Here is a 13996-nt window from a genome sequence, read left to right as displayed (position 1 = left end):
GGATCTATCACTCGCATATCCTTTAGTAAATACACATTTTACAGTAACTTGATGACCTAATTCTACAGCTATAACGTCAAGACCGACATTGAAGACGAGATCAATATCGCAGTGCTGCCATATGGTCACTCCCTTCTGTGAAAAACAGAACACGTGACCTTCCAATCCATTCATTAGCCAATTACAGCTCAGAGAAATGTCAAGTAGCCAATCAGAACAGAGTGGACGAACAGAAATGAGTGGTGGTGGGTCATTGTACAGACAATGTGGGGGTACGTGGGGGACACGTGGGGGACACGTGGGGACACGTGGTTGTTTAGTAAGGGGACATGGGAGAGTTTCACATTCGCAGCAGGGGCGTCGTAAGGACGTGTCAATATTACTCCTAGAATAGTGGTAATATTACGTGTTTTCTAAAGGTTTGCAGTTACTGGTAGAGTTTACTTCATGTGTAGTCGGATCCAGACCGTTCTAAAAGGCCATTTCGTTAGCTTTTCGTGTTAAAAGTGATTTATCGACGGTTATCACCTCTCTATATGATGCTTAAACAATTTGTTAATTAGTTAACTTCGTGTAGTTTTTTGTAGCTCTAAATATTTATTAACTTATCGATCGATATCAAGATTTGTGTTTTATTTTAAACGCAACGGAAATAAGACAATTTAAGTACTTATTCCAATGCATCTTGTTATCTGTCTGGTGAAAGTTGGGGACCATGTAACATATGTTACTTATTACCAGTGGTCGTATTGTATTAATAGAAATAATTAATAGGAATAATTAATGATATTGTGTAAGGTGTCTGGTGTCCCTGCCCCCTGCTGTAACTTAATCACGTTATGTACAAGAAGCGTGTTAGATAATTAAAACCTTGGAGTGAGATAGAGCCTTGTAAAAACTTACTTATTAATGCACTTTAACAATGATATGGAGTCTTTAGCTCAACCTATATTTAACAACACAAAACAGACCTTACGTCTCTATACTGTAGCTAAATAGTAAATAAGAAGTTATTGGCATTTACCTTTTGTCTTAATTCTACACACTACAGTGTGACATACTGCCCCGTCTACTTAATTATTCTGCTTAATTGTTCTGCTCTTATTTGTCACTGCTCTACTAGGATGTCCCTCTCTGTGTTCTGATAACTTCTTAGTGTGAATTATATTTACAAACACTGGATTAAGTAGCACTGTGTTTGAGAACTACTGTTTGTGTGAGTTTTATCAGTTTCTTGTCGTTTCTTTAGAATCGTATGATAACCACGAGACAGCTGCTGTTGTTCATTATTCATTGACAGTAAAACATTAGGCACTAACTTTAGTATAGTGGTCAGTTGTGTGTGGTAGCTATAGTACTTAGATATGTCTCTCATCAGATTCTGTTACACTTTAATCCACTTAAGATTTTTTTATTTGTTAAATATTTTGTTAAACGTCGAGTCAAAACTTTCAGCTTAGAGGCTGCTTTTCAATTTTGATGAAGGATGTGTTCTCATTTTTTGGTGAATAATAATCATTCATTTTAGTAATATCAAAGTTTTCTGGTTTATTCATTATTGAAATATTGGCACCCACAGTGCACTCTACAATTTTGTATCTACATTGGCACTTACTTTACCGACGGATATTTTGAGTATTAGATAAGGAAAAAGTTATCTAAAGGAACTTTTCTAGACATCCCTAGATTATCACCCACGATTAAAAACCGCGATAGAACTCAGCACTGCTCACATATTTTAGTTATCGCAAAAAGATAAGCAGTACAATTACAAATTCAAAGATAAAACGAGTAAAAAAGTAAGTTCTAAAGTCATTCATCCCACAAGCTGGCAAGCTGGCAGTGAAAATTAAATTAACAGCTTCTCCTCGTGGTAATCTATTTTTAACATGAGAAGGGCTTTTGTGACGAGCTTATCGCTATGAAGCAGCTCGGAACTGCGTATTATATACCTAATGATTCTACTATCCGAGTTAAAATTCCCAAGCATTATTAGCTTGGCTTTATCAACTCTGATACTGACTTCATGCCCGGTTTACGTTACAGTGCCTTATCTTTGATTACAGACAGAAGATAAAAAGGGTTTTGATGGCGATTTTACATTAGTGTTCCTCGACGTATTTTCATACCTCTTTTTTGTGGACCTTTTCGTACCTCTCCAAAAGATTCCGACCTCGCTGAAAGTATGGGAAACTCCAATTCTCAAGGTAAGCATTTTAAGTTTGAATCTGAGAATCTGAGAATCTGCCTTGATTTTGCTTTTGATTAACTTTTATTTTGGCCGGGCCGAAAAGAAGCACTTTTTCAGCTGCGGGACTTCTCAATTGTTACCAAATTGTTAGGGATATGTTTATACTTGCCGATTTTGACCGAGCGAAAAAATGTTCTTTACGAACAATCCGAAAATTTGAAATATAGCCAACGCTTTAAATCACCCCTTTACAATTACAACGATTAGCCTTTATCAATATAAATTATCATCTAAATTGGAGGTCGGTAGTCATTTATTAATGAGTAAACATTAAGCACTTTTGTCAAAAGACATGAAAATAACGGTAGCATCCCTGTTAATTATTATTATAACAAAAGTTTGTTTCTGTAATTTCGAGTACAATTCTTTCTCCGGTCCTAGCTTTAGTCATTGAACGAGCCCTAAAGCATCAATGCTGTGCTGAAAGCTCCTATTTAGGGAAACATAAGCAAGAACAGCTCGCAGAAAAAGGAGACGAGAATAGTCAAATATGCTGTGATGGAAAAGACGGTGATGTGAACTCTATTCACAACGATTGTGATGCAGATGCAAATGGGGACATTATTGTTAATAAAAGTGGGTACCAAGAAATACAAACTGGTGAAGACGCACGCGACGATGCAAATCCAATAATAGAAGACAAAGTTGACAGTGGAACGGATAAACAGTACACTTCAGGCCCGGTTGAAGTCAAGGCTACACTGTTAGATTTAGCAACTGTTCCTAAATCACGGACCAGCAGCGTGATTTCCAGCAGCGTGATTTCAACAAGCTCTGATGATGTGGCTTCAGTACCTGATCCAGCTCCAAGTGAACCTCCTATAGATAACCCCCTGTCTGATATCGGTAGTTTATATTAGTTAAATGCTGGTTAATTTGCATGCACGTATGCACGTATTCTTACTCCTTATTTCACCTCTCTACTAATTGATAATGTGCTAATTGTTTAAGAATTAATGCGTTGTGGGGTTAAAGCTATAATATATGATTACAAGATAATATGTCCTTGTCTGCAGAGCATGTTAAATTTACAGCTAAAAAAAATCCCCCCCTTCCCATCCCCCGATTCAATAAGTGATCGGAGATCAACCAAAGCGATATCAATATCACTGACAATATTATCGTCATTGTCCGCTGCAGCTAGCTGAGTTTTAGTCTCTAAACCCATTATTTCTCTGGAACTTCGCACTTGTATTACTTAATTTCCTGGCTTTCCTAAATTTTATTATATCTGGCACCCAAACTTGTAACTTAAACCCATTTCAGACGTCTCAAATATGAACTTTTCTTTAATTGAATTGCTCACTTTCCTTTAATTTCAGACGCTGAACTGACAGGAGCTGAAGCGTTGAAGGAGAAGACTGGGTATGTTGACCTACAGGAGGTTAGTAGAGGTGAACCTACACCTGAACCTGAAGTGGACCAGGACAACTGCTCCGAGGAGGATGGGGTAAGCAGAACTGTTCTCGGAGAGCAAAAAACCTTTCAGTCCTTTATCGTAACTTTTTAATGTTTGAGATGAAATGAATGTCGACGTACTGTTAAACATTAACTTTAAATTTTGCAACCAATTGAAATAAATATCACACAGGTTGAGTTGAGTGAAGACAAGAAGTTCGACACTGTTATGAGAATTGTCATCCACACCATTAATAATATTGAACGATCCACTGATATCGGATCAGAAATAGACCCGTTCGTGGAGGTGGGTATTTTGTTGGCTTTTAAAAGATTTGTTAGTAGATATATTTGAAAACGCTACAGCTGTGCGCATACTGCAATTTCTGTACAATGCAATATTGACTTTGAGCTTTTGAACGTGAAGAATATTCGTTGTAATTTATATCTGGCAGGCCGGCATTTAATTTCACCACCTTCAGGTTAGAGCAAATCAAGTGTTATTAGGGGCAACAAAACCAAAAACGAACATGACGACAGCATCGGTGGAGGAATCGTTCTACATCAAAACAGAAAGAAATCCTAAATGTATCAAACTTAAGTTTCATCTGAAGGATAAGGATCACATGAGCGATGACGATTTGTTAGGACACGTAAGTACAACTACAAGGGGATGGGGGAAGGAGAGGGACACGTAAGTACAAGGGGATGGGGGAAGGAGAGGGACACGTAAGTACAAGGGTGAAGGAGAGGGACACGTAAGTACAAGGGGATGGGGGAAGGAGAGGGAAAGGGATAAATTAAACGCAGAGATTGCAAGATCGTATGTGAGGAACATTATTTCATGATTGGTGCTTCATTATCTATAATTAGTTCACTGAAAAAAGGCTGTTATCTCAAATTAAACAGCGTTTGGCATTAGGAGAATGGAACATGAACATTGAACGTAAAAGACTGCTACTTATAGTGAACAAGGGAAGACGTACAAACGATGTTAATTTGGAAACTTGATTAATTTCTATCAAACGTGACTTTTTCGTTTATTTCTGCCGTGGCTAACTCAATAAACAGCCTGGAGATATTAACTTGATTAAGTTTGGAACCTTGAGTTCATTTGCACCGCCGATTCTTAAACAACCGTTAATAACGGTCCGTTAAACCGAGAATTGATAACAAGGTGATCGGGGGGCATCTTCAAGGGTTTCTAGTTTCTACCTATAATTACCATTTAACTCATTTAAAGTTTTGAAACCTAAGCGGCAGACGTGACTTGGATCCAAATTAAGTTGGCATAGTCTGCAGGTTTATATTAGGATGTAAAAGATAAAATTATATCGTGTACACCATATTTTTCATTTCAGGGTTACTTTGATCTTGCGGAGGAGGACAACACGATGAACCAAATTGTGCACCTAAAGTGGAGAGGAGAGGAAATTGGAACCATCCTCATTAGTGTGGACTTTCAAAACCTTGTCGTGATGTGAACAGCTACTTTTGGACAATATAAACTTGAATGAATATAATGTGTGAATAAATAGAAATGTATCGATATGATCACAGACCAAGATTTTTCCCCATCACATGATAAATACTTGACTTAAATTGGAGTTTTTAATCCTACACGAAGTTTATGTTTTATCTAACCAAAAACTTGAAGTACCCAAACATCAAGAAGCAGTTTCGAATTTAAGGGGTGATCAATTTTAGTATTTTTCTGATCTGACTTAAGCTTTACTATTTTATTAGATTTAATCTTCAGACGATCACAGTAAGAGTTATTAAATTTATTAAAGTTTTTGTGTCGTTTGTTTTGAATAAGTAAATGTTTTACGGTTACGACCACATGCTGAATTTAGTTATTTCATAGAAATATTTTTAAAAACCAGCTTTTTTATTTGTCAGATTTATAACCATGTAAACAATAATCATTGCCAATGACCATGAATGTTCAAGACCCCAGGGACTCTGTTTGATCTTTAACCATCAGAGAATATCCAGAAAATTGTTGACCGTGATTAATGGTAGAGTTATTCTCATGATATCAGTAGGGACTCACTGTCGATGACATGCTTGTTCTCCAATTCCATGTGGTATTATTTATTAATTATTATGTGTATATTATTTATTATACCGTCCCCACCGGAGGTGGTGCACTTATTTGAACAATAAAATTACATAGCATTAACCATTACGAAATTGTGTTTTCAGTGATTGTGATATTTGACGTTGCTAATATGGAACGTGGATGCCATAATCTTAGTTCAAAACTTGGATACATACTTATCGTAACCTATTTGTCTTTTCTCGTATTTTTATTTTGCCAAAGTCTTATCCAACGTGACAAAGGAGCACACGTGTCCTTATCAACTGATGTGGACTCTGTCCAAGCAGTGTCGGAACTACAATCCCATCAGTTGCGTTCATTGGGAGGAAGTGAAGGATCTAACAGTAGCGCAGGTGTCATAGAGAATGCCTTGAAGGAAGTTTCAAACAATTCGGCAGCGGCTGTTATTAGGAAGCAACATGAGTTTAAAGCGATTACTATAACTACCACTACCACTTCCCAAACCGATAATATAGCTAATACTACTGCCACTACTTCTAAAACTGTCTCACCGAGCGACAAAGTAAAGCAATCAGCAAGCTTTTCTCACAAATTGAAATATCGTCTCCAATTTCCCGACAAAGGCTTGTGTGTTGGCATTTCCAAATTAAAGAGACTTACACTGTCTTTTTGTAATCCGGTTAAACAACAAGCTTTCTACCACATCAACGGATTTCTGAGATCTGTAGAATTTTCACTTTGTGTCGGTTTGGCGGGATTCAACAACTCTACCTCTGGTGACAGTCTGACACTGCTAGATTGTACACAAGCAATCAGTTTGAACTTAGAAAAAGGTAGACTCATCTACAGGGATGATCAAGCAGATGGTCGTGGAGTACTCTGCATTGCTCCCGAAGGAGGTGGAGGCATATGGTTGGGAAAGAAAATAGTTCTGACTAAAAAATGTAAAAAAGATGCATCGCAGATTGATCTCCTTGAGGAAAGTGCATTTCTACGTGACAGAGCAGCGCTTTTAATGCCGTCTGGAGATAAGTCTTGTGATTCGCCATCCAATAACCGACCACCAATGGCTAAGCTCTTACCTGAGATACAAGTTGAAATATGCAAAATATTATCTGAATGTGTAACTGTGGTGGTGAAGACAGCACGGAGACCTCTCCTGGTTCTCAGACTTGCAGAATCAATAAAAACAGTACTCAATCAGGATCTTCCGATGATAGTGATCGATGATGGCCCCAACCCGCATCCCTCGGATATCGTGGCCAAAATTTCCCGATTCCCAAATATAAATTACGTTATAAATGAAAGTAGGGATCTTGGAATTAGTGAAGGCAGAATGATAGGAGTTAACATGGTAACGACAAAATACTTTGTAAACATGGACGACGACAATGTGGTCACAGAATCGTGGGACGCCGCTAAAATCGTAGAACTACTCGATACAACTGACTTATCTTTAGTGGGTGGGAGAGCCGACTCGATGGACTGGCCTGGGTTTATGGAATTTGGTTGTGACCAATCAAAACCAACTCTTAACCATTATTCGAGATCCTGCAGGATTGCTAACCAGAGTTTGCCTTTCTTTCCAGATTGTTTGCGATGCGATCTGACCAGTAACAGTTTCATGGCAAAGACAAAAGATATTCTTGAAGTTGGTGGTTGGAGCAAGGAGCTAAAAGTACACGAACATCAGGATTTTTTCTTGAGATTGAAAGCTGCTAGCAAGAAAGTTGTCTGGTGTCCTAAATTCCATGTTTTAAATTTGCACATTAACAATGATGATACAACTGTTATCGACGATGCTTACGAAAAGCTGAGATACGGTAGAGAGTGGCAGATGAAGAAGGTATTTGAGAATCATTGGAATGTTAAATACTACAAATTATTTACGGGAAGCATGGAGGAATGGCCTAACACATGGGAAAACGACAAATATTAACGAGAGGTCAAAATTGAAAATACTTGCAAGTTTAGAGCTTACTTACAGTTATTTTGAATGGATACTATTAAGATCATGTAACATAAAGTGACTCTGCAGGGTTTTGATCTTTAGGACCGTTATCCCCATGTTATAAGTAATATCCTTAAAAGGTTGGAAACATCTGGTATTCATGAATACAAAATTTAAATTGATAAAATGAGTTTTGGGTTCAAGCACAATATTGACGTTCCGTTTTCTATCACGATATCTTAATTTAGTTTGCTGTGTTTTACCTTGAAAATATCAAATCAACCAAGAAAATCTTTACAATTAAAACGGCTGCGTAAAAACTTTAAAGTGCCACCGAAACTAAATGCTGAGTTTTAACTGCCTTAAAGTTAACCTCTGTTGGAATTCTGAGCGTCAGTTTTAGTCATGACAAAATTCTTGTCGGCATTTCCATATAACCTCAGCTGTAATCTAAAAACTGTTGCCCTACTATTGCAACAGATAATATTCAACCATGTTTCAAGCAAAATTATACTCCTTTGGCTTTACAGAGAAGTATATCATCAACTTCCTACACTTAACTTGGGTCTTATAATTAAATGGACAAAAATATGCAAAGGCTAGACCCCCTTCAAACGCTTCAGCTTTTAAACAAATCTTACCAATTTGGCTATATTTGGATTTGGTAGTAATTTAACAAAAAAATAGCTATAATAGCTATAGCCTTAGGGGTTAGGTGGCCTAGTGGTAAGTGGTTAGAGCATCTGCCTTCTGCGCAGAAGGTCCAGTGTTCAAACCCCAGTTAAATGAGGAAGGGTATACCTGATAAAAGTGCAAGAAACTTCCTAGGATACCCCTTCAGTGCATACTGTACATAGTACTATTAACTATTATTATATAACTTTGTTTAGTTACAGAATACAGACGCGATCGCTGTTGTATATCTTTTACGGTTTTTGCGGAAAGTCGCGTTAAAGTTGATGCCGTGGTGTCAGTAAAATGGCACGGAAAACTATCGTCTCGCTTTATATAATATATATAGTAAGATGTATTTTTAAAACCATTGTTACTTTGGTACATAGTTTATACTTCATAACATGTGAAGCCATTGAACCTGGACAATGGCACATACACGACACACAGTGCTCCACCAGAAGCCCCATTTCAAGGATAATTCTATCACTCCGTGCTTTATTTATATTCTATGTGATTAGTCCCAGAGCTGGAGTCTGAGGTGTAACCCCAGGAAGCCACTCCTGTGCACTGATTAGGAGAGAATAAAACCTAAACGTAAATCAGATTCCAGTCTAATAATTGTACCCAAGTTAAGGGGGGGGGGGGGGGGGTGGATTTTTTTTGCGAAACTTGGTTTCGAGATAGCAGTTGGCCAACAAACTAGAACCGCGCCGGTGACCGAACTTTTGAGGGGGTCCCGGACCCCAACCGCCAAACGGTGCCCGCGGGGCAGCCACGCCCATATTTGGTCCAAATTAGGCCTAATTTAGCCAAATACCCTAAACATGCGTAATACCCAGATTTAAGGTGCTCTACTTGTAGCTAGTAGTCCCCTGAACTCGTATATGAAATGTCATCAAGATTGGACAAAAAATAACGGAGTGCATACGCACCTAATTTGATCGATTTTGGCCCATAAATTAGTCAAATATCAATATTTTTGATATTGGTATTTTTAACCCATTATAATGATCATTGAAGCGCTTCAATAACCACAGCAAGGATCAAAGAAAGCAGTTTAATGGTAAATGTAGAAATTGACTGATGGACGATGGAATTCTGTGCCCACTACTAACGGACCGACATCATAGTACATCACTAAATTGATATATCACTTAGACTTTAATTTAGCGATCACATCTCATGGCAGGGAGTGTAGTTCTGACATGCTTATCATGGTTCATCCTACTAGATTAAGTTCACAACGTTATTAGCCGTGAAGTCGTCAACCTTCCACCATCTTCACAGCCTCTTCAGTCTCCTCTTTTCTGTATCCTGCTTCTGGATTAGTCTTATCAACCGATCTGTCCACCGACATCCGATATGAATTGACTTACTAAACTATAAACTGGTATCGTCATTTTCACCAGAGCACTTTAGTTCTCCCGCCCTCAAGGAGGGGCCCTCATCATCAATAGTTGGGTCTCTGGATTAGCCCTGTCAAACAGGTTAATCGAACAGCACACCTACTCAATATCAAATATTGTCCTTAGGCTTATCATTGCTTTCTGCCTCATTGGAAGGCGGGCTTTGTTTAAATTGTATTATAGTCTACTATCTAATATATAGAACTAGTCAAGTAGTCATGTCATATAGTATTACATACTAGTACTGCGATGTAGTTCTATAAGTTGCCATATGTCCTACTGACACTATCAGCCACAACGTAATGCTTACAAGTTATAAAATTAATATTTAAATATATAAAGAATCCCGTCTTATTTTCCAAATCTTCCTAAGACTCCTCCCGAATAGATCGGAGTCTGCCTATAATATATATAGAAGGAGGTAAATACGATTTCGTTCTCACCTACCTGGCATGGAAGACAATGTCTAAAACAGACCATGACTGTGGCGGTCTCCCACACAGACAAGCTTGTCATTGTAATGCCTTTTATCTTTTGTGGGTTTCGAACCCAGAGCGGAGATCAACTGCCTACCCAAATCCCTCGGTAAGGAATGTATTACTATTAGCAGTTACCACCTTTGCTAGAAGACAGGGATGATGATTATTCACTCTACACTCGACTGTCACGTGACTTTTTCAACCCGTTTTCTAGCTGGCCTTGAACGACTATTCGAAACCCTAACCCTCTTATCTGATCCCAACCCTAACCGACCCTAACCCAATCCTTAACAAAAGCGTATGCTGAAACCAGCTAACCCTAATAACGAGAAATTAGACTAACTTCCTTATAGTTATACGGTCGTATCACGTGATTGAGACAGTTTTTCGCCAATATCTCGCCAGGGGAGCATTTTAACCCAATGTCATGGGGGGTGATTCGGAATCATACATACATGCTACATGAAGAGGTCTCCTCCTAGTCGTTGGAGTGGCCTGCATCACACACATCTCTTCTACGGCGTAACATGTTCCTCCATTCCACTCGCTTTAGAGTTTAGAGCCAACTGTTTTACTGCATCTCTGCTGATGTTATCGACACCTGTAAATTCAGCCGCATCCTCGAGTACACAGGCCATCCAGCCTTTGCGGGGTCGTCCTCTCAGTCCCTTTCCATAGTTTGGTTTCCAATCCAGTAAGAAATTGGGAAACCGCGTCTCTGGCATTCTGACAACATGTCCGTACCTCACTACCACCTTAGTCTAGCCGCACCGATGAAAGTTTCGATAGACTTAATTCCAGCACGCCTGAGAACTTCTTCATTGGAGACATGGAAGAACCACTTTATCTTCAAGATTCTTCTCAGGGAGGTCAGATGGAAGACCTCAAACCGTTTCATCTGCTTCTTTGCAGTTGTGTTCCACACTTCAGCTCCATATAACAGAATAGTAATAACAGCAGCCTTGTAGATACGGATCTTGGTGGGCGTTCTTATAGTTCGACTGTTCCATATCTTCCAAAGCTGATGGAACGCGCCATTAGCACGCTGGATCCTGATGTCAAGATCTCGGTCAATGGTACCATCCCCACTAATGTTGGCACCAAGATAAACAAAGTTGCTGACCTGTTCAACAGGTTCTCCCTCCACTGTTAGCTTTATACTGTCTCTTTCGGTGTAATGTCGCTGGGAATCAGCGTCCGAAAATACATCCCAGGAACCCTGACCGGATGGGGCTTAACTTTGAAAGTAAAAGAGTTGGAGACTTCCGGTTTTTTGTAACATGTTCCTCTTTTAAAAGTAACGTTACCTCTCCAGGAGGAAAATTCAACACAACGAAATTGTTGAGTTATCTCAAAATCTCCAGAAAAGTCCCCTTTCGGGCAGATCAAAAGTTTGCAACTTTAACTTTGCGGATTCCTGCACTCTGGTTGGCTGAATTGTGTCACGTGGTAGCTGCCTGAACATTGGAATGCGCCACGCGTGCAAATCATGCTTGTTGTCGCGCGCGAGGTCAAGCCGTCTGTTTAAATTAAACCAACTCTAGTACCACCACCAGCCGGTAACTTTTCCTGGGTACGAAGTAACCAATTAGGGCTATCAAATGCCGAACACAAGGATATTTCGTATTCGGATCATATGCCTGCAGGCTGTCTGTCGCTCAAGACCATGGTCGCTCTTAACTGAGCGATAAGTGACGTTAAGTGAGACCGTGAGCACCACTTCTTGCCAATTTGCTTTTGAATTACGGCCCAATCATGAAGTTAAACAGTACAAGTTGTGTTTTAACGGCAAAATACAGCGAATTCTAGCCCTTGAAAGTTGTAGGTTTGGAAAATCAATACGGCTGCTTTAATTCATAAAAGTCTTAAGTTAGAACGGCCAAAACACCCTACTCGGCGTCAGCCAGCTGCACCCAGGAACCCTGACCGGATGGGGCTTAACTTTGAAAGTAAAAGAGTTGGAGACTTCCGGTTTTTTGTAACATGTTCCTCTTTTAAAAGTAACGTTACCTCTCCAGGAGGAAAATTCAACACAACGTAATTGTTGAGTTATCTCAAAATCTCCAGAAAAGTCCCCTTTCGGGCAGATCAAAAGTTTGCAACTTTAACTTTGCGGATTCCTGTACTCTGGTTGGCTGAATTGTGTCACGTGGTAGCTGCCTGAACATTGGAATGCGCCACGCGTGCAAATCATGCTTGTTGTCGCGCGCGAGGTCAAGCCGTCTGTTTAAATTAAACCAACTCTAGTACCACCACCAGCCGGTAACTTTTCCTGGGATATCTTTAAAAGTTTGAACATATTGCATGCTGTCATGTATAATACGGCTTTTACTAATTCGCTCGCCCAAAAATTTCACGTGACTTTAGTTTTTATGGTTTTGCAGCCGTACAAAACGGTTTTACATAAACCCTAATCCCAACCGGCCAACCCTAACCCTAACCATAACCCCGAAGCTAACCATAACCCTTACCACAACCCTAACCCGAGCCCTGAACAATCGAATTCATGTTTTACTAGCCTGTCACGTGACCAAAACGGTTTTTTGGGATGATGATTAATCACTCTACACTCGACTGTCACGTGACTTTTTCAACCCGTTCTCTAGCTGATCCTGAACGACTATTCGAAACCCTAACCCTCTCATCTGATCCCAACCCTAACCCTAACTCTAGGTAGTGCGCCATCGACAGTGAGCCGCGCGTGCCGACTGTGGGATGGTTTTTTAGTGCTAATTTCGGCCAGCACAATTTTCTTCAAACAAATAGATATTAAGTATTCTTCCCGACCTCCGATTGCAACAAAAATTGGTAAGCTTACTCATAGACTTACAAGAAATGTGTCCGAAAAGTTTAAAGCATATCCAACCATCAAACATTATGTTACAGCTAAAAGCAGCGTATTTTTCCCCATTTTGATCACTATATCAACTCCGATATCCACCAAATTTTTCGGACAGTTGTAAAATTAGCCCTATTGGATTTGGAAGATCGTCACCAATTTTCAGAATGATCTCATTCAAGGAACTGAAGATATATCCAAATAATACGACAAAAATCTACGAATTTGGTCAAATTTGGTCAAATTACGCGATTTTTACAGCTAATTTTGCTCCAAAAGCCGCGCACCATCAAATATGGCACCTAGGCAAAACTCACTGATCTTTCCAAAAAGGTATGACAAATTTGGTATTGTGAAAATTCTCACAGTCTCTAGAAAACAATGGTACAAAAATTTTTAAAATCCGAGCAAGTTTATTTTTATGGTGCACCTCCTACAGTAACCCAATCCTTAACAAAAGCATATGCTGAAACCCTAACCCTAACGAGAAATTAGACTAACTTCCTTATATGGTCATATCACGTGATCGAGACAGTTTTTCGCCAATATTTCGTCAGGGGAACATTTTAACCCGGCCCTATGTCATAAGGGGTGATTCGGAATCAGCGTCCGAAAATACATCGATTGAAGTTGGTTTCAACTGTCGGGGGCCCTTTTAGAACAATCTCGAAGATCGACTGTAGAGTGATTTAGCACGCTCGGGTTTTTTGCCCATAACTCTCCGTGGGAGCATTTTACCCTACGTCATGTGGGGTGATTCGGAATCAGCGTCCAAAAATACACCGATTCAGATCAATTTCACACCCTAAGGGCCTTTTCACAAGAATTTTCTTAAAATTTGGGCGAGCGATTTAGTAGGAGCGATATAGTAGGAGCGGTATATTACATTGGCAAATCCAAAATGGCAACGTCAAACTAGGTAGTGTGCCATC

The 13996-nt window shown here is 39.4% G+C and overlaps 1 protein-coding gene across 1 annotated transcript; it reads left to right on the top strand.

Moving 5' to 3' along the window:
• Positions 1–2094: 2094 nt before the first annotated feature.
• LOC134814203 (uncharacterized) lies at positions 2095–5531 on the top strand. The gene is made up of 6 exons (XM_063822266.1): positions 2095–2207; positions 2690–3097; positions 3574–3701; positions 3843–3956; positions 4132–4302; positions 5011–5531. The coding sequence occupies exons 1-6, from the start codon at positions 2186–2188 to the stop codon at positions 5131–5133; spliced, it is 966 nt and encodes a 321-aa protein (XP_063678336.1). The 5' UTR covers positions 2095–2185; the 3' UTR covers positions 5134–5531.
• The last annotated feature ends 8465 nt before the right edge of the window (positions 5532–13996 follow it).

Source organism: Bolinopsis microptera, chromosome 4 (assembly GCF_026151205.1).
Source record: "Bolinopsis microptera isolate Bmic1 chromosome 4, MBARI_Bmic_1.0, whole genome shotgun sequence".
Taxonomy (NCBI): Eukaryota; Metazoa; Ctenophora; class Tentaculata; order Lobata; family Bolinopsidae; genus Bolinopsis; species Bolinopsis microptera.
This window is presented reverse-complemented; position numbering and strand designations above follow the sequence as displayed.

Bases quoted from the DNA above. Each gene is read 5' to 3' on its own strand.
- LOC134814203 (XM_063822266.1), top strand. From the start codon at position 2,186: ATGGGAAACTCCAATTCTCAAG. The intron at 3,702-3,842 runs GTAAGCAGAACT...AATATCACACAG, and splicing joins ACTGCTCCGAGGAGGATGGG to GTTGAGTTGAGTGAAGACAA. The intron at 3,957-4,131 runs GTGGGTATTTTG...CACCACCTTCAG, and splicing joins AAATAGACCCGTTCGTGGAG to GTTAGAGCAAATCAAGTGTT.